At 41.4% G+C, this 20,267-nt stretch overlaps 2 protein-coding genes across 5 annotated transcripts in view; one reads left to right on the forward strand and one right to left on the reverse strand.

Moving 5' to 3' along the window:
- The window catches only part of PGPEP1L (pyroglutamyl-peptidase I like), a 57,262-nt gene extending 42,387 nt beyond the window's left edge, over window positions 1-14,875 (forward strand). For 3 of the 4 annotated variants that reach the window (XM_034784963.1, XM_034784961.1, XM_034784964.1), the window contains 3 exons: window positions 6,011-6,127; window positions 8,522-8,799; window positions 9,737-14,875. In XM_034784963.1, coding sequence (XP_034640854.1) covers window positions 6,014-6,127; window positions 8,522-8,799; window positions 9,737-9,905 — 561 coding nt within the window. In that variant the 5' untranslated portion in view covers window positions 6,011-6,013 and the 3' untranslated portion in view covers window positions 9,906-14,875. The remainder of the gene's footprint in view (window positions 1-6,010; window positions 6,128-8,521; window positions 8,800-9,736) is intronic. The other variant, XM_034784962.1, reaches the window with a different exon arrangement.
- Window positions 12,605-20,267, reverse strand: part of IGF1R (insulin like growth factor 1 receptor) — a 271,670-nt gene continuing 264,007 nt past the window's right edge. Inside the window, exon 21 of the mRNA XM_034784959.1 lies at window positions 12,605-19,829. Coding sequence (XP_034640850.1) covers window positions 19,463-19,829 — 367 coding nt within the window. The 3' untranslated portion in view covers window positions 12,605-19,462. The remainder of the gene's footprint in view (window positions 19,830-20,267) is intronic.

Below are 20,267 nucleotides of genomic sequence, written 5' to 3' on the forward strand. Positions count from 1 at the left end.
GATCGCGGCCCTCACTGGCCGCAGTTCGCCGTACCGGGCCAATGGGGCCGCGATCAGCCGAACCTGCCGCGTCAGCAGGTAAATAAAACTGGCCCGGCCCGCCAGGGTGCTTACCCTGGCGGGCCGCGTGCTGAACGTTGCCGACCCCTGCCTTATACTAAGATGTAAGCTCTTTGAGGCAGGGGCAGTCTTTTTATTCTGTGTTTGGACAATGCTTAGCACAACGGAGGTCATGGTCCATGACTAGGGCTATAAGGAACTATAGTAATACAGAAATAGGCCATGTCTACACTACAAACTTTGGTCAACACAAGTTACACTGGCGTACAGTCACCAAAGTTGGTATACTTGTGTCAGTGTAAAGTGCAGTGCACCATGGGTAGTATCAGAGTGCCACATGCTGCCATCTGGCACAATGCTTTTGGGGAAATTTTCCCAAGGTGTTGTGGGATAGAAATGATCCAGGGATCTCTGGGAGCTAGGGATCAAATTCCCAGCATGCAATTTCTCCATCCCCTAATACCATCCATATCCCTTAATTTCTGCACTTTAAAAAAAAATCCCACAAACCTGGGGACAAATTTCAGTGTCCACCATCTCTGACAGAAGCACGGAGCCCTCAGAGCTCTGCACTATTCTCATGAACATTGGAAGTACAGAGCACTATTCTCCTGTATTTGCGGACCTGCAGGAAGTACCACATCAACGGGGCACATGGCAATTTATTCAATGAGAATTCACTGACATAGTGAAAAACAATCCAAGGTTGTCGGTGTTCATGGATGAGAGTGGTATTTCTGGGCCTGTGAAATGAGCGCTGGCTGGTGGGATTGCATTGTAATGCAGGTCTGGGATGACTAGCAGTGGTGCAGAACTTTTGGATGCTCACCCCAGCCCTCCTGTGCAGGGACACGAGAAAAATGTTGCATTGACAGCAGAGAAGTGAGTGGTGATCACACTGTGGAAGCCTGCAATGCTGGATTGCTGCTGGTCAGTGGGAAATCATTTTGGAGTTGAAAAACCCAAAGTTGGGGCCACTGCCAGGCAAGTGAGTAGGGTCATTAATTGTCTCCTGCTGTGCATGAGTGACTCTCTGCAATGTGCAGGACATTGTGGATGATTTGCACCTATGGAGACCCCAACTGTGGTGTGGTGATTGATGGCACGCATACTCCTATTTTGACACCTGCCCACCTTGCCATAGAATACCATAGAAAGGGCTATTTTTGTACAGATGTGCAAAGCATTGGTGGATCACTGCTATCAGTATGGGCTGGTCAGAGAAGGTGAATGACGTGTGCAACTTTAACAGCAGAGGTCTTTTCAGACATCTGCAAGTAGAGGCATTCTTTCTTGAGTGGTGGATTACCTTTGGGAATATTGAAATGCCAGTAGTGATTCTGGGACCCAGCCTATCCCTTGCTCTCCTGGGCTCATGAAGCCATTCACTGGCCACCTCAACAACACAAGGAAAGATTCAACTAACGGCTAAGCAGACACAGAATGATTCTCGAATGTGCTTTTTGTAGACTGAAGGGATGCTGATGTTGTGAACTGGCTAGATTGGTTATAGCTGCCTGTTGTGCCCTGCATAATATCTGTGAGACAAAGCCCCAGCTACAGTAAGTATGGCCTACCAGGGGCTGGGGGAGGGGGAAGGATTTCTGTTGCATGAAGCAATACAATTTCAGTCCGGATTCCCCAGGTATGAGCAAAGGGCACTGGCACTGTTTTCCACAGGCAGTGGTGCTTTTAGCTGATGAGGGTAACAAAAGCACAGAGCACACAGCTGCTGTTTGGTATGCCAAAGCCACCCAGGCTCATATGTCACTAACTTGTTTACTGCAATGGTGCCAGCTGAACTCATCGCAAAGTGGTGTGGAAAAGCGACCTACCGTGGAGGAAGAAATAAGGCAGCCTTCCCTATTAGAAAGCATACAAACCTTTGGGAGAGGATTGCAGAGTATCTCTATGAAAGTTTAATCGAGATTCTCAGGAGGGTGAAAGGGACATCCCCATGTACATAAACAAACTGCTCCACATGCCCCTCCTTCACACCCAGCTTAACCCTACAGGAGAATGAAAAGCACATGCCAACTGTACCTCTCTTTGTTGGACCTCTACCTCTTCTAATATGAATAAAACAATTAAAGTCAGTACCTCTGCCTTGTTAAGGGGGCATGGGCTGGGCGCCATCCTTAAATTTAAACATTGTAAGGAAAGACACATGCACACACTTACCTGAGGTCCCTTCCCCTTCATCAGGCTCATCCATGCTCACCTGGAGGGACTGGCTAGCCTGGGGCAGTCTCAAACAGGTCCTGGCTCGTGATATGGCTGCAGCCTCCTGCCGTGTCTCTCCCCCTCTTCCTCCGCCTCACTGTTCACAGCAGGGGTCTCTGTCTGGGACTCCTCAGAGGTATCCGTGGTGCTGTGCTGGGTACTGGGGGTATCTCCACCAAGTAGGACATGCAGTGTGTTGTAATAGCGGCTGGTCTCTGGCTCAGCACTAGATCGATCGGTTTCCCTGGCCTGGTGTTATGCCTAGCCAAGTTCCTTTGCTTTCACACAGCGCTGCTGCTGATCCCGGTCATACCCCTTTGCCTGCCTCCCCCCCACACACTGCTCATATCTGTCCACGTTACTATGGCTGGTCCATAGTTGTGCCTGCACAGCCTCTTCTCACCACAGGCCCAGGAGATCCAATACCTCCTATCTACTCCTGGCAGGACTGCGTGGGGCCAGCCTGTTGGTTGGACGGTTGCACAGAAAAAGGAAGAGCTGCTAGGTGTGCTTGCCACTCTGGGCAACCAGGAAAAGGCATTTTAAAAACAAGCAGGAGGCTTGAAAGGAGGTGAGGGGGTAGTTTCCAGTCTCCAGGACAGCAGAGTTTACAACTGAGACCAGAGCGGTCAATGTCACAGGGAATGTGGCATTCTGGGACAGCTGCTGGAGGACTGTTAGGGTTCACACAGGTCACACAGCACCTACATTAGCACTCCACTAACCTCAGTAGATTGACCATGGCTCCACGCTGTTTGAGGAGATGGTTTTATTGCATTGCCATAACAGGGTGTGTACGTCATCCAAAGAAATTTGAGCATAGATACATGCACAGATAGGTTGACACAAAGCGGCTTACGTCAACCTAAATCTGTAGTATAGATCAGCCTAAATAATAATAAAGCACTTATTTAGGATCTAACAGAGATTGTCTCTTCCTTTCTGTCCCCGATACAGTCTTCAGCACTTTGCTGCTGATCAGAGTTCCTCCTGTATAAACTACGGGCCAAATTCACGCCTGTGTGTGTCGCCATTGATATAGATGGAGCAATACCAGGAATGAATTTGGCCTAGTCAGTTATAATTCAAACTAAGAGTTCAAGAGGTGAATGACAGCAGCAGCTTTAACATTTATTTTTGGTCCCCATGCCTTACAAAGAAGTTACGATCAGTCACATTACCCAGGCCTTGCAGTTAAAAGAGGAAAAATCTCATTAAATATTCAAATTAAATATGCGTTAAAAAATAAAATACTAATCGTAAATTGGCTCGGGTTTTATTTTTTTTGGAAGCAGAGACACAGCACTGCATTCTTAAGCAAAGAGGATACAACGGCCTCTCAAAGACTGTCAGTGCCCAGAGGAAAAAGGGCTGGCAGTGTTCTCTAAATGTGTTTACTTCCCCACAGGCATTGTTTCCTTGCTCGTGTCACATCGTTTATTGAGCACAGCTAATCAATGTTTCCGCTGACAAGAAAACTGGAATAGTTTATTTAGGAAGCCAGTGTTCAAGGGCAAATTTCCCAGTCCACACAATTGAGACCTGGGCTCCTTCCATGCAAGCGACCCTAGTGAGAAACAGGTCCGCTTTCCCTTAAAGGCACCGGAATGCTCTCCCACCATGCCTCTTCCCAGTACACATCTAGTTTCCAACCAGACCCTTCCCTAACACAGAACAGATTCCCTCTGCAGATGCTTACTTCCCACAGGAGACCTACCTTCATGGCTTACCAACCACTCCCCTGCTCCCTTGCCTGTAAGCCCTATTGTCCTGACAAGAATCCCCCCAAGATTCATGCATTAACCATCGGAACAACTTACCAAGGATCAGGGTGGACTCTCCATCAGTGGCAATTTTTAAATCAAGATTGATGTTTTGCTAAAATATATGCTTCTGCTTCCAACAGGAATTCATTCAGGGAAGTCCTATGGCCTGCAGAGTACAGGTGGTCAGACTGGTTAATCATAATGGTCCCTTCTAACATATGAATCCTTACGAATCTTCTGGATGCCCTTTTCAATGACTATTTCCTCATTTTGTCTTCTGAGGTTGGCTGGTCCCTCCTCCAATCTAGCTTTTTAGATGGTTCCATTATTTCTCCCACCCCAAATCCAGAGCAAGAAACCAAATTCTTCAGGGAAAGTGTTGGGGTTCATGTCTTTTATAGGCAAAGCATAAGGAGAATCCCATCCCAATAGGTGCCATTTCCCTATATTGAGGAACCCCCTACAGCAGCTAGGCAGATGTTCCACAGTCCAGGGAAACCTTGTCCATTACAGCTGGGGTTTCTTGCACTGATAAAATCAACAAGCCTGAAATAAGTAATCAAACAACAAATATGGCCACCTCTCACAGCCTATTTGATTACAACCCTCTGCTATTAATAAAATGAAGCTGCATATAAACCGGGGATATTTCCCATGGCCAACCTTTTTCCTTGTTGACAGTGAGGTAATTCCTCTTTGTCCAAAGCACCTAAAACTAGAATAAGCCCTAGAAAACAGCATAAGGGAGCGTGCTGCCTTGGCAGAAGTTGGACTAGATATCCTCGTGGGAATTTTGTATGATGTGTGTCTCAGCAGAAGTAGAAGTTTGGCTCTCAAGTCCTCTGAAGGGACAGTGTTGGTTATATCAAGGTTTATAACACATTTTTCATAAGTTGCACATAGAATCATAGAATATCAGGGTTGGAAGAGACCTCAGGAGGTCATCTAGTCCAACCCCCTGCTCAAAGCAGGACCAACCCCCAACTAAATCATCCCAGCCAGGGCTTTGTCAAGCCTGACCTTAAAAACCTCTAAGGAAGGAGATTCCACCACCTCCCTAGGGAACCCATTCCAGTGCTTCACCATCCTCCTAGTGAAAAAGTTTTTCCTAATATCCAACCTAAACCTCCCCCCGCACTGCAACTTGAGACCATTGCTCCTTGTTCTGTCATCTGGTACCACTGAGAACAGTCTAGATCCATCCTCTTTGGAACCCCCTTTCAGGTAACTGAAAGCAGCTATCAAATCCCCCCTCATTCTTCTCTTCTGCAGCCTAAACAATCCCAGTTCCCTCAGCCTCTCCTCATAAGTCATGTGTTCCAGCCCCCTAATCATTTTTGTTGCCCTCCGCTGGACTCTTTCCAATATTTCCACATCCTTCTTGTAGTGTGGGGCCCAAAACTGGACACAGTACTCCAAATGAGGCATCACCAATGTCGAATAGAGGGGAACGATCACGTCCCTCGATCTGCTGGCAATGCCCCTACTTATACAGCCCAAAATGCTGTTAGCCTTCTTGGCAACAAGGGCACACCGTCGACTCATATCCAGCTTCTCGTCCACTGTAACCCCTAGGTCCTTTTCTTGATCGAGAGAGATGATATACATTACACAAATGGTCCACAGAGACGGCTGGTCACATGTTATTAGTTCTTCTCCTCGTTTCCAGTGGCTAAATCACTTTAAAAGTAGCTAAAATATATTAAATATTTTCCTAAGGTAACTTTTTCCTGTAAGCCATTGCTTTTTGCCAAATAGATGTTTGGTTATCAGGAGGAAGAGAGATGGTCCACACAATCATTAATGCTAGGGGAGTTGTCCATGGACTATTTGGGAACCACTAGGGTAGATATGTTGCATTGCAATATACTCTCTGAATTGGACCAAAGTCTGATTTTTCACATCGCCCTTTGAGACAATCTAATGCTTTTCAAGCCTGTGTTGCTTCTTTCTACGTACAGGAGATGTCCAAGTTAGGCCTTGGTGAAAACATAGATCTACACATCATGCAACTGCCAGCGTCTTACCAAAAAGCAAAGGAGCTCGTCTGTAAGATATGGGGGACTCCTCAACCACTAGTGAGTAATTATATAGTTGAATTTTTTTTTTTGCTTAAATTAAAATTGAACCAAATAATACAGTGTCTGTTCAGAAGGTGGATACAGCTTGCCTACTAGACATAGTCAGAAAAAAACAGGAGGGTGGAACTCCTGAGCGTGTGCCGAGAGGTAGGGTAGATGGACCAAAGAAACCCATTTGAGCTTTAAAAACCTCTCCCTCATTTCAGCACACGAAATAAAGGGTAATATCTTCCAACCACCTGAAGCGATAGTGAGCAATGGGATATAATTGTGTCCCTCTGAGACAGGCAAAATGGACAATCAGGTCTTTGAAGGACATTGCTGTGGAGTGTTTTCATAGTATAGCCACCAAGAATATTAGTGCCAACGATCCTCTATATTTTTCACTTTGTGAACCACTTCATCAGAGACAGAGCCCTTACATGATCTCACGTTCTCCTCCCAACTTCTTACTGAGTGAAATAATATGAGAACCATTTTGTGGACCATCACCAAAGTCTTCATGAGCCACCGGTGAGCTACACCACTGGAAATAGTTATGCTGGCAACCTGCATGAGGAGGGTCTTTCCCAAAAGAAGTCATTCAGTTGCTAGAATGGCTTCTGACAGCTCTTACCAAGGATCTGATGGAGAGGGAAAGAGCATTTAGATCATGACCCAAAAGCGAACCTTAGCCAGACCACAGATGGACTCAATGCCTGTTTGTTCGGAGTGTGAGCTGTCGCAGAGGTAGCTGAATGTGTGAACAAAGCCAGTGTAGCTCTGGGCAACGAGCAAAAAGGGTGAAGTGCTGGATTCGGTGACAGTAGCTAACTTAAGCTCAGAAAAACAAACATGGAAAAATACATGGGGAGATGGGCATGCACATCTGAGAATGCAAGGGTGTTGGAGGAATATTTCTCTGCTGTATCTAGTTTAGATGGGGTGGTGGTGGTGCATTGATACAGAATCCTTTGGTTCCTTCACAGCAATCAAATGACAGCTGAAGAGAGCCCTTTACATGCGAAACAAACATCTCCTACACCCACAGTACCTAGTCATCTATCTAGGTTCTTAGATGATGCTCATCATCAGGGTATTAGAGTGCGTAGCCTTACAGGACAGGATGACTGCTAACCATTACTCATTACATATCAGAGTAAGAAATCTACCACATGAATGTTTGAGAAGTTTAAAGAAACAGCTATTGTTCAAGAGGTGAATGTACACACCTTAGATACATTTTGGGCAACTGTTTAATTTGTTTTTTACTGGATCCCCATAAAAAAAAATCTTCCTCTTATGAAAGGAAACTAGATCAACACAATGTCAGGCTTTTTAACAATGTTTTTGTGGAATAAATTTGAATCAGTTATATACATATCACTGCTAGGAAAAAATGTTTACACAAAAAAAATTAGAAAAGAAAATAGTTCATTATTGAATCTTGGGGTATTACATGGACTGGTAAAGTTGTAATTTTTTTTTAAATAGTTAAGAAATGTGTATTTTACCCCCACTAAAGCATGTTCCTCTCAGTAGGCCAACTTTTAAATCAGGAGCACCTAATGAGAATTAGGAACATAAATAACAACTTCTGTCTAATAGTGATGCATTTATCTGGTGTCAAATGATTAAATGACACTTTGATATAGTGAGGAGCATGATATAAAATATATATGGTGCTTAACTATGCATAACATAGTCCTGGCCTACAACCCATTGATAAATAGATTTGGGGCCAAATCTTGCAATCCTTGTGCATCCAAAACTTCTATTTAATGACGTTTTGGGTGTGCAAGAAACTCAGGATTTCAGCTCTAAAGGAAGAAATACAGCTGAAGTACAGAAAGTCTCTCTTATTCCAGCATTTTCATCCAATAGAGTATTTGTCATTTTAAAATGAGGCTTTTAAAAAAAATCCTCCTTTGCTTAATTGGGAAAACTACTTATTTGGAATAAAAAGCTGCTGACCGATAGCTTGATTAAGAGGCTTCTCTGTCCTGAGGGCAATATAATCTGGAGTGGGTCTTTAAAAACTCCCCAAAGTGTCTGTGTAAGTCAGACAAGATTGTGGAGGTGCAGTTTAAAGTGTCAGCTAAAGATTTATGATGAAAATTGGTGCAACTCGATGCATATACTAATGAGGAAATACTTTAGCTTTTAACAATGGTGCTGTATGCAGAACAGTGGAAAGAACTGCTGTGAGTTACAAGAAGGGGCTGCATATATCCTTGTGCTGGTTTCCTAATCTGACTAGATAAAACAAACAACGAAAGTCCAATTTTGTTCTGCATTACAAAGGGTCATCTACGTTTTCTGTAAAGAGGAGCTATAAGTAAGACACTCCACCTTGGAGCTGCTATTTCATAAACTGCTTGGCGCTACTGCATTGGATGTTTTTAAAAACAGGTCTGTCATTTTCATTTCCTGTTATTCACTCTGATGGGGGCAAAAAAACAGCTCACTGTTCACATTGGACTTGCTTCATCCTCCAAAGCAATCATCCTTGAACAGTGTGGGAAGAACAAAGGCTACAGAGAGATGGATGTTTGTGGGTTTTGCCCAGAAGATGGCTGTTGTCTGTTAGATGGCCCAGAAAAGATTGAGTCCGCGATTAATATGAAAACTCTCTGGAAAAACATTTCGGTGGAAGGGATTGATATCGTCTTTTCCAGAGATGCAGGAAGGTAAATACATTATTAGTGGGAGAGGATATTCAAGAATCATTACAAGTACTTGCTCTCCCACCAATACACATATCTACTTAAAGTTAACAGTCACAGGTGTGAAAAGGACACAAGGGACTGAAAATTTAGACTGATGATTTGCACAAAAAGTAAGGCCAATAGAAAGATTTCCTTGAATTTGTAAATTCCAGTAGAAATGATTTTTAAAACAAAATATGACCGTGACCCAATTTTTTCAGCACTGTGCAAGATAATGAGAAACTGATTCTGACTAGCCACTTGACTTTAATTCACTTTCATTGTCCAAACGGAGCGAGGCGGACAAAAGGTGAATGAGCAGCCTTCAGAATAAACAAATTCATTTTAAATTTTTTTCTTAAAAAAAAAAAGGTGTCTATGGCAACTAACAAATTTTTTAATGTGATTCTTTAACCAATCTTTAAAACAACAAACAAAAACCAGGATTCTTGAAGGTCAAAATTAGTTAGTTTTTATTTTCAGAGTGTTTGGGTCTCGGAGTGATGTGATATGAGAAAAGGGAAGAATTTATCCAGCGAGTATCTTACACACACAACATTTTTTGAAATTGTGCTACTTTTATGAAGGGGGCTGGGAAGTGGGGCTGTAGGTAGGTGTGTATGTGTACATACATACGTACAGTTGGGTAATTTTCCAATCTAATTTAGTTTGTGATCTCACAAAACAATGCATGTATAATGATTTTTATTTTGCAAACGCTATTAAGTGGGTGTCCATCAAATCAAGCCAGCACTCAAACAATGTTTGTTTCTCAAAGTGTTTTGGGGTTTTTTTTGAATTTCCATTTTTCCTAATACAAAGCACATAAACCAAATCTGGCTTAACTACTTAAACTGTGTTTAATTAAATCAAAGTTTAGCTTTCCTTAATTCTGCCTTTTTTTTTTTTAATGTTGTAGGTACATCTGTGATTATACCTATTATACCTCTCTGTATTATGGTAATAGAAGAGCAGCTTTTATACATGTGCCACCATTATCCAAATTGGTAACTGCAGACTTTCTAGGAAAAGCACTACAAATAATTATCGTAGAGATGTTAAAGCAGTGTGGGGAAAAGAATGAATAAAAAGGATGGTTTACAGAAGACATGCAAGTTTCTCAGAATGCAGTAAAATTATTTTAACCTTCCTCTGAGGCAACCCTTAAGATTTAAAAACAAAAAACAAACAAAAATTACATCGCATGGGAGGGCAGAATTAAAATATGTTCCAAAATCCTACAATAACTTTAGCAAATTTTTCATTACATAAAAAACAAGTAAAACAAATTACAAACAAAGGAAGAAATGTAAACAATCTTTTAGGGGAACGCCAGTGACTGGTGATTTATCTTGCTAATGGTAACAAATTTGCTTCTGATTTAGGATAAAAGGAAAATTCTCAAGAAAATGGTATTTAAAAGACTACCTTGCTCAAACCCCAAAGACTTGTGAAATGTCAAGATACAAATTGCTTTAAAAAGCACTTTGAAAGTTTGTTCCTGCTGTCCGATATGCAGGTAGACTTTGTATAGCTTACATAATAAATTGCAGTGATGTGCATGATTATGACCATACAAAATCATATACACACAAGGGAGAATTTTATCCCCCAAGCCCAGCAGAATAGATCAGCCATACGAAAGCTCTCATTTGTGGAAAATCACATGCAATGCTCCCATCTTGTGGGCCTTTAAGATCACCCCACACCCACAGCAGTTTCCCTCTATGTGCCAAACTACTGTCCCCCCCCCCCTCAAAAACCCACAAAGCTTTTCAGTGGTGACCCTTGCATTTGCTTTCAAGATGCATTAGCAGGAACCACCTTTGAAAGGCTTAGTGTGTTTTTAGGGAGAGAGCTGTCATTTGACACGAAGGAGATGGTATCACTTCCTGCTGGTATTGTGCGCCTGCGCATCCAAAGCGGACTGTAAACGTCTTTTGATGAATTAGGGATTACAACCGAAAATGGATTTTTCCAATTTGGCAACAACAACAATTCAGTTATTAAGCTGGATTTTAATCACAAGAAAAGAACACCCCATGCTCTAGGTGTCCATGCTGTCAAGGAAAAAGGCAATATTTATACACAGTACAGCACTGGGGAAGAGACTCCCAGGTCAGATGGTCCCAGGCCATTCAGAGCTTTATAGATCAAAACCCAACAGCTTACGTTCCCACAGGAAGGGCAACTCATGGAGCACCAGGGCTGCATGCTTTGTCAGGGCAGACTATCCCATTGAAAAAGTAGGTTGACTGCATTCTACTCTAGTTTCAGCTTCTGAATGGATTTAAAGGTGTCATTTCTCAAAACGAGTATTGCTGGAATCCAATCTCACACCAATAAAGGCACAGATCACGGTAGGACCGTCTGCATGTAAGAGAAAAGAATGACCTTTTAGCCATACTGATGGAAAGCGGAGTCTTGGTCACTGCTGCCGTTAGATCATCAAAAGCGGCTGGGAATCAAACCAGAATCCTTGGTAACGAACAGTGACATGTTTTCAGCCAAATCCTTTCACTGCTCTCATCCACAGACAAACACGTTAAAATACACTTCCATATTCCATTCTCTGGACTGGACGGGACACGGGCATGAAGTAGGATGTCACTGTTGCACTCAAAGCACCTCAGCCCATATTCTCCTTGGTAACCTCAGTAATGGCTTCACATTCACGCTGAATAATAAGAGGGGAGACCAAACAGCCATTGGGACGGGAGAGGAATCACCCAACTGGACCCTCTGGGATTTCTTCGAAGGAAAGATATGGGAACAACCTAAAGCAGGCCCAACCCTCACATCTGGTACCATATCACCACCACCTCAGTGACAAAGACAGCAGATAGATAAATCAGCACAGAGGCCTGATCTTTATCCAACTCCAAGCTATGGTCGTCATGCCGTAAGTGCAGTCTGTGTGTCGTAAACCCTGAATGACAAGGGTCAAATGCATGAAGATACCAATAGCTGTCTTGCCATAACCTTTTCCATAGTCTTAGTAGAAAATGCACTTAGGTACTGGTTGATTAAAATTAGACTGCCAGTGTCTAGAGATGGCTGTGAGCAGTGGCTGGACATACGCTTCCTTCAAAGAAATCAGCACCTTGCCTTCTTCAAAGAAGCCTACAACCTCCACAAGTAACGGACTCAAAGTCTCCTGGGGCTTCAACAATCAAGCTCAGTGACACTGTCTGAAACTCAAACAGGGAAGGCCTAGTATTTATACACTAAACGGATGTGATATCTTAAAACTGACCTGTCCTGCAATATGGGAATATTTTAGTTAGCCTGCCCCCTACACAGTTTTTATGTTTAAAAAAAAAAAAAGCTATCCACTACAGGAGAGGTAGAATTTTTAGTTTTCTGGGACTATACTTCCTTTGCTTAAGTTCGGGCTAGCAAATAACAAAAATCAGAAGACAGACAACTGCATACAGAATTATTTTATTTAACTTAAATCATGTAGTACTGTAACTACTAGAAAAAAGCAGAGTAAGAGAAACTAAAGGAGCCATTCAAAATAGACAAAGTTTCTTTTTTTCATAATGTAAAGAATCCAGAGTATATCGCAATAACAGGAATAAATTCTTACAACAGAATATACAAAAACATTTTGAAATTTTTTTTTTTATCTACTGATTCATTTTAATATAAACACAGGAATTTCTTTAGGAATAATTTATACACAGCAAGTCTTTTTTAATGTAATAAATTGGCCATGTTATTACTGTTTTATTTTTTTTTTAAAAAAAGCTTTTTTAAACAAGAAAACTTGGTAAATGTTGTATTTGCAAATGCATCAGTTCCATAGCGCTTTCTAGTTTTGCTTTTGTCCCAGAGGTAGACAAACTCTGGCCAATCCTTTCAACTCAAACCTCACTGGTTTAGAAAACAGAAAGATAATTCTCAAAGGCATCTAAACCATCCATAACCTTCAAAAGGTAGGGGAGGAGAAATGTTCAGTCTAATTTGGAAAAAAAAAAAAAAAATAGGATCTTCGGTATTCTTATTTAAATAAAAATAAATAGGGACCCTTCCTTGTTCATCTCAACAAAGCTCTAATGATGCTAGATATCCACATAAATTGTATAGGCTGCATACAAAACCATCGTATTTGAAGTGATAAGAAATCTGTAAACATAGTTTTCTTTAATTCAATGATAACTATGAAAACTGCCTTTCATCATGCTGTCTATTACACAGTCACATCCTTCAACCCTCCTGGCAACAACAAGAAAAAACGGTACTGAATAACACAACTAAGACTGCTTAGCAGCAATACCTATTCTGTTTCCATAACCAATGAGGTTCTTTCAATCCATTAACTGCACTATACAGTAAAGTGAAATGACCAGTTAAGATGATCCCACCCCAACCAGAGGGTTCTGGAAGACCAGGATACTGAAGATACAGAACATTTTCCCAACCTCTTTATTTACTCATTTACTGTACACCGGGACACAAAGCTTGGGGGAAAAGGGATGAACCATGAGCTGGACAAGTTAATGATCCTTTTTGGCATATTGTAAAGCTAGCTAGTAAACTGGTACCATCAAAAAAAACTGAGCATATACAAACACACACACGAAAGTGCCTTTAAATTATTTTATAGGCATTTATAAACTACAAACATTTTATAAAATTATTCTATGTATTATTATTCCATGTACTACAAAATGCAATGAAACATTTAATTAGTTCTTGTAAACCAGATCTCCGTCAACTGACTACCCGTAATCTACTGGACTTAAAAGCCCTATTGAAAATGCTAATGGATTAACTAATCAACATAATGCATACAAAAAAGGTGACCACGCGCACATGCACACATACTATTGATAGTCATATGGTACTTGCAAACAGACTGACTGAGAGCTGATGCACAGCAATTCATATTGACCAATGACCTCTGTAAACCTCCTGGTAATGAATTTTCCTCCACAGCTGGGAAATTAAGAGGTTTATTTACAAGTACCAAATGATTAGAATGATGATGCCTGAGCCTCGATGCCGTTCCACATACCAAGCTCTGGAACTATCGCTAACTTCTGCCAAGCCCCGTGTCTTTGTGAATATGCTTTTCCATCCTTTGTTCTCATCTCTCCGCCCTACCATTCTCAATTCCAACTCACCGGGCTGAGTTTCTTAAAAGTAATCTAAACGCCTTTACTCAGAACAACCGGTCTTCTGGATCGAGGCACTCACTGAGCCCCTGACTACCCACAGTTCTGTATCTTCAGCACCTCTGGCAATTAATGTTTAATCTGCATCATCCTTTATTTGTAAGTATTGTTTGCATCAACTACGTAGAGTGGAGCTGCAATATCCGGCTTTCACTGGTTAATAAGGAGTGGATCTCTTGCACTTTCCCCCATTGTTGCTTAGCCCAGTGATTAAATACATTGTTGACAAACAAAATAAAAAGAGTAACAGAAGAAAGTGTTACTTGTACTACTGGAATGAAAAGGGTTTTAAAAATATACATAGATGTATACCAACAACAGGAGCGTCATTCATTTAGGCTTGGATTGTACTTAACAACCCTCAGCAGTTCCCAGAGGATCTAATAGCAGTTCCATCTGGTGACCAGTCATCCTGGGCAAACTGGGCTTTTTATTGACACCAACAGGAGTATCAGTGCAAACAAATCTAGAGTCAGACATCACTTAGAACCAGCTTTAAAGAACCGAGGCATCACACCAAGAAAGAGGCTTGGTGGAACATATGCTGGCCTCAAGTTTTGCATCATACTTGGCTTCTGTGTCTAGTCTATCACCCCAACAAAAAGAATATCAGATTTAGTACCAAGCATGTGATGCTTCTGTATTTATACAATAGTCACCTTCCTTTGCAACCAAACCACCTTCTGTACCACTGAAAGATTGAACAATGAGAAAATCAGAGGAAAAGAATGGCCCAAATACTTAAATCAAAGTTTCTTGCTCCCTTAGTGATGCCAATTTGTTATTGATATCTTGGTACCATTTGTCAGAATGCTTGTTTTGTGGGTTGGGTGGGTTTTTTTTTTTTTTTTAAATCATGCTCAGAAATGGGATTACTACAGTTTTATTCAAACACAGCCGAAGTTCTAAATTCTTCATACCAGCAAGCCAGTGGTCTCTCAGGAAAAGGAAGCATTACACGCCATTTTATGCCAATATCAAGCCATTAATTCACCGTTGTTCAAATGCACAAACAATGTTATTTACTGTCAAAGGGAGGTCTGCATGAAAAACCCATGTGGATAAAGCTATTCAGAATGCACAACACAACAACAACAAAATGCTGTAGAAACCAATATGGAATTAGGCTAGAATTGTGAGCAGAAATACAATGGTATTGTTAAGGTGGTTTGGTCCCAAGAGAGCTGACTTTGTCATCACACATGCATACTTTGTTTAGTCACATGACTGCCTTTCATTTAAGTGCTTTTGAAATGTTTATCATGATGGGGTACTATATTGTTAGTGTTTTTACCTAATATTTTTTGTAACCACCTACATAATTAAAAAAAAAAAACAAAAAACATTAACTTGGACAGTTTTAACAAAACCCTCATAGCCAGCTGAAAGATCTGAGGATCTCCAGTTGTGGAAATCAATATGTGCAAGAGAGAGGAGCAGTCACTACACCAAAAGGTCACTGTCAAATTAGGGAAATTAAAAAACAAAAAGGAAACCCAGTCAATCTGAAATGTTGTTGGTTTTTTCTGGTGTTAGGGAGAAACACTCCCTCCAAAGACAAACTCTGTCGTACTTAACCGCAGCACTGTATATTCAAGAGGCCATGTACATCTCAAAGTAGCCAAGTGCCATATTATTCAGATACCACAACTAACACCTGCATGAACAGCTGCCAGAATCAGAAAAAGAGAAACATTATACATCGTGTTAATGGCAGGCTTGTGTTATGTTAGTACTGTATGCTTGTAAACCAGTTAAGCACTATCAGAGGGAAGTCAGAATTTGACGGCTGATCCGTCAGAAAATCCAGAGTGATGAAGTATGCGTACAGAGGGGGTTGGGAGGGACTGGATTTCTACTGGCACATTCAAATTTCCTATTAAATGTTTAGTTTTGAGAAATCAGGGCTCTCGCCAAACAGAAGCAGCAAAAGTAAAGATCCCAAGTTGTAAACTCAGTGTAGTGTTATCATCAGGTAGCCTGTGACATTTTTTGCCCTGTTTGATTTGGTCAAGAAAGCAATACTACTGCTGTATGCTCCAATTTATTTTTAGGTATTGATTCAGTCAGATGTCCTTTGGGTGCTTGTGGCATCTAAGAAAAATTGGCAAGAATGACTTAGCCCACTCTTAAGGATTAACGGAAAGGCCGTTTATTTCATTCTAGCAACCCTAGACCTTCAAACAATTAGCTTCCATAATGAATTTGACCAAATATCATCATCCAATCCCCTTCCAGCAGTCAGCTCTGTCCCAAATCAGCAGAACATAATGATTTTCTGCACCATGACTGCAATGACAGTGCATTTCACAGCTTCCGAGACTCCTTAAAGAATGGTGGTCTTAAGTCAAACGATTCTCAGGTGTGTCTCCTCCTCTCCTCCCAACATACATCTTAAAAATGCTACCAAGAAAAGGGCAAACTGTTATAAAATAACATGAGAACAACCCTCTGAAGTGACCCTTTGGGAAACGTAGTGACCGCTTCTCTCCAAAACCTGGAGTATGTGGTTTGTAGAGTGAGTGAGAAGTTACCAGTATCAACGGCATTTCTATCGGCTGCTGAGAAATGTGAGATGTATTTTTTTTATATATACACATATAAAAAAATAAGAGTGAGGTAGATAAATGTTTGAAAAAAATCAAAAACTGTCCCCCTGTCATACTTGAAAACCCTTATCTCAGTATTTAAATTTATTATGGGGCATCTCTACAGTGATTTAAACTGATATCACAAAAATAAATAAAAAAATCCTACATAGAATACCTTCTTAATTAACTTTTTTTTGTTTTTTTTTTCTTTTTTTCTTTAAAGGGAAAAATAACTATGGGACAGAGGCAAGAGAAGATAGTGGGACCTAAAAACTACACAAGCAAAAAGCACTACAAACATTTTTTTTTTTTAAATCTCCAGTCACAACGAGCAATCAGTATATTTCAATGCTTTGTTCTTACTCAAAAAAATTGAACATTTCCATCCCAGAACAACCTCTTTACTGCCATCATTTGGTTGGCTCAGTGCCAAACACGGGGTTAGATGCTATAACTAACTTCAGATGAGCAACTATTATGGCTCCTTTGTTTTAGACTTACATCATGGCCCCCATCACACCCTCCTTAAACCCTGCCTCCTTGCCCTCCACATTCATAAAGCTTCCTCTGCCAAACAAGCAAGCTACTATTTCTCTTTTGTGCTGAAGTTTGGTCTATGGTTTGAGCAACAAGCTTGTATTTGTACAGGTTTCCATAGCTGCTGCATTTAACTGTTTGCTAGCAAATCTGGTGGCCCCGACCCACTTAAGAGCGCGCACATCCTCCCTGCCTGATCTCACACCGCATGCTATCACCGAGGCTGCTGGCAAATTGGGGGATCTTGAACAAGGGGCAGCCCAGAATGTGGCCTTTCAACATCTTCTAATGAGAAGGCCTAGTAGCTGGGGTCTGCTAGATCAGAACGTTGAATGGCCACCTACATCAAAACGCCTGGCACCGACAGCTCAACCGATGTAGACTAAACATAGCTGTTGTTCATGGGATGGAAGGGTTGAAATATTCATTTTAAAAAATAGAGACCCAAAAGCCTGGTGTCCGCTGTTGTACCCAACAATTAAAAAAATATATATATATGCGTGTGTCACAACCAAAACAAAAGGCAAGGGAAGGAGGGGGGCTGACTCTTGTACAACGATGAATATGAACACTGAACAAGAATGTACTCAATATGTAACCTTTTTTTTTCTGACCTGAGTTTGTATCGTGCCTTGCACTGTAACAGACTCGCGTGCTGCATGGGCAGAGGTTAGCGGAGGGAGGGAGGTAGGGTTAAAACCACTACAGCACCACTGGAGTGCTACTGGCTGTGTACCCCTTCTCTCCCAGTCCCTTCAAGAGCTCTGTATCCCACACAGCCAAGATGTTGTAAAACAACTAATGGGAAAAAAAAGGAGGAAATGTATTTATAAAAAGGCATTAAACAGTTCATGGCAAATCATGTTACAGGGATCAGTTACTAGGAAGAAGGAAGTAAAAGTTACACACTATAGTACAAAGCATAAGAAATTTGTTGGAGTGGGGGGAAGGGAAGGAGGGCAGACCTGAAGGTTTTCATAGATTAAATCCACAAAGATAAAGAACAAAAAAAATAGCAGCTTTTTTCTGTACAGACATATAGATGAGTATCTGAACCGTAAAAAAGTTATAAAAGTGACACAAAAGACAATGTGTATGCAAATGATCCATGGTCTAACATAGAACTGCAAGACCCTTTGAGAAGTCTTAATAACAGAGAGAAAAGGTCAACAAAGCGTCATATGCTTGAATCCGTTACCACTTTTTGTCTTCTCCAATTTTTGTTTCGACATGTGTTTTCCTGCGAGCCTGAGAAGGAGGGCAGGCTACAACGATGGAGATTCTTCTGGGTCATTTCAGGCTGGCTTGCTGTTTTTGGCGTGCCATCAACTTTTTGCACGAAATATATATAAAAGAGAGAGAGAGAGAGAAAAAGAGAGAGAGAGAGAGAGAGAGTGTGTGTGTGTGATATTTGGCTCACCACTGCCAGTTTTGTCCAGAATTCTTGGTGGGGGAGGGCGGGTGGAGGGAGGGCTATTTCTAAACCCCGCCCCCCCTTTCCTCTCCATCATGAGAAAACAAATCATGTTTTGTCCAGTTTAAAAAAAGATCTAGACAATCTGATTTTTTTTTTAAATACCAGTGTATGATTGAATGGAGTGTATTGGTCAGTATCTCTTTTAAATGGAGCAGTTGATTACTGTGCTCCTTCCAAGCCTACAAAAAACAAACAACCCCCCACCCCACCCCCCGTGAAACAAAACCACCACCACCCCAAAAAAGTTCAGGTTTTTTTTTTTTTTGGCAAAATTTGGCAGCGTTGAAAATGGTAACAACCTTGGACGAATGATGGCCCTTTTTAAATTCTTTTACATGTTCCTAAAAAGGTTAGAGTAACATTAAAAATCCAGTCCTTTTTTTTTTTTTTTTTTTTTTTGTTTTTATAAAGACCTACAGTGTTAAGCAGGTGTTGCAAGGGCTAACGGGGAGCCACCTGGCCTGCAATTTCTTTGATCTGATAAAAGTGCTGTATGGTTGAACTTGCACGCAGATATGTTTCCCATTATGAAGCAGAAAGAAAAAGAGAGAGAGAGAGAGAGAGAAAGAGAAGAGAGAGACATCAGATCTCAAGTTTTCTGTTGCTATTAAGTGTTAACATTAGAGTTTTAAAAGGCTGACTGTGCGCCCCACTGAACAGAGTCCTTTATGAAATAAACATCTGCTTGCATATTGAACAAAGAAAAAACTATCGTGTTTACTGAAAAGAGGATTCTCCCGTGTGCAGCTATGGCAGTTCTGAAGATCCGCTGAGGTACAGTAGGCTTTTGAATATATTTTCTTTTCTGTCTTTCTTCCCCAACATGTGTGTGTTTGTGAGATTCTGGGTTTTAAGGATCAGCAGGCCGAAGACTGGGGCAAAGGTAAGGCCCGTTCGTTCTTGCGTCCTCCGTTCATATGCGCGTACGGCTGTCTCTCCTCAAAGCTGGCCCGCAGCACCACCACGCCTGGGCCGTTCTCAGCTTTGTGTCCTGAGTGCTTGTCAGTGGGTTGGAGGGTGGAGGAGGGATCTAAAGGAATGCTCTCCATGTTTTCAGTCTCCAGATCGAGTTCCTCGGTGTCTGGAGGCTTGTTCTCTTCGCTGTAGAAGAAGGAGACCTCTTTGAATGCTGGATGCAGCTCATCCTTAATGCTACCGATTATTTCCAGGAAGGAGGGCCTCATCTTGGGGTTGTACTGCCAGCACATCCGCATCAACTCAAACCTGGAATGAAAACAAAAACATAACAACAAAATCCTAGAAACCTAAATATGCATATACAATTTGATATATTTACATAAATAAGTTCTTTTTGAACCCTGGAGACACTCCATTCTGACTTTTCACACTGCAGCCACCAAATGCCTTTACATCCTGCCATGGCAAAGGTCCCATCGCTTAATTGCATTGAACAAAAGTATTTATAATATGAAATACAATACAAAGTACAAGTCTCCTCAAACCAGAAATACCCTCGATGGAGTTACAACCTGACTCCCCCGTTCCCCCCCATTTTGAATTGGCAAGTTTGAATATGCTATAGGATACGGGAGAGATTCAGGCAGATCATTTGCACCGAAGTTATGGAGAAGATAGTTTAATACATTTTAAAGGCCAGAAGGGACCACGGTAATTGTCTAGTCTGGCCTCCTGAACACCACA

The sequence above is a fragment of the Trachemys scripta genome, chromosome 10 (genome assembly GCF_013100865.1).
Source record: "Trachemys scripta elegans isolate TJP31775 chromosome 10, CAS_Tse_1.0, whole genome shotgun sequence".
Taxonomy (NCBI): Eukaryota; Metazoa; Chordata; order Testudines; family Emydidae; genus Trachemys; species Trachemys scripta.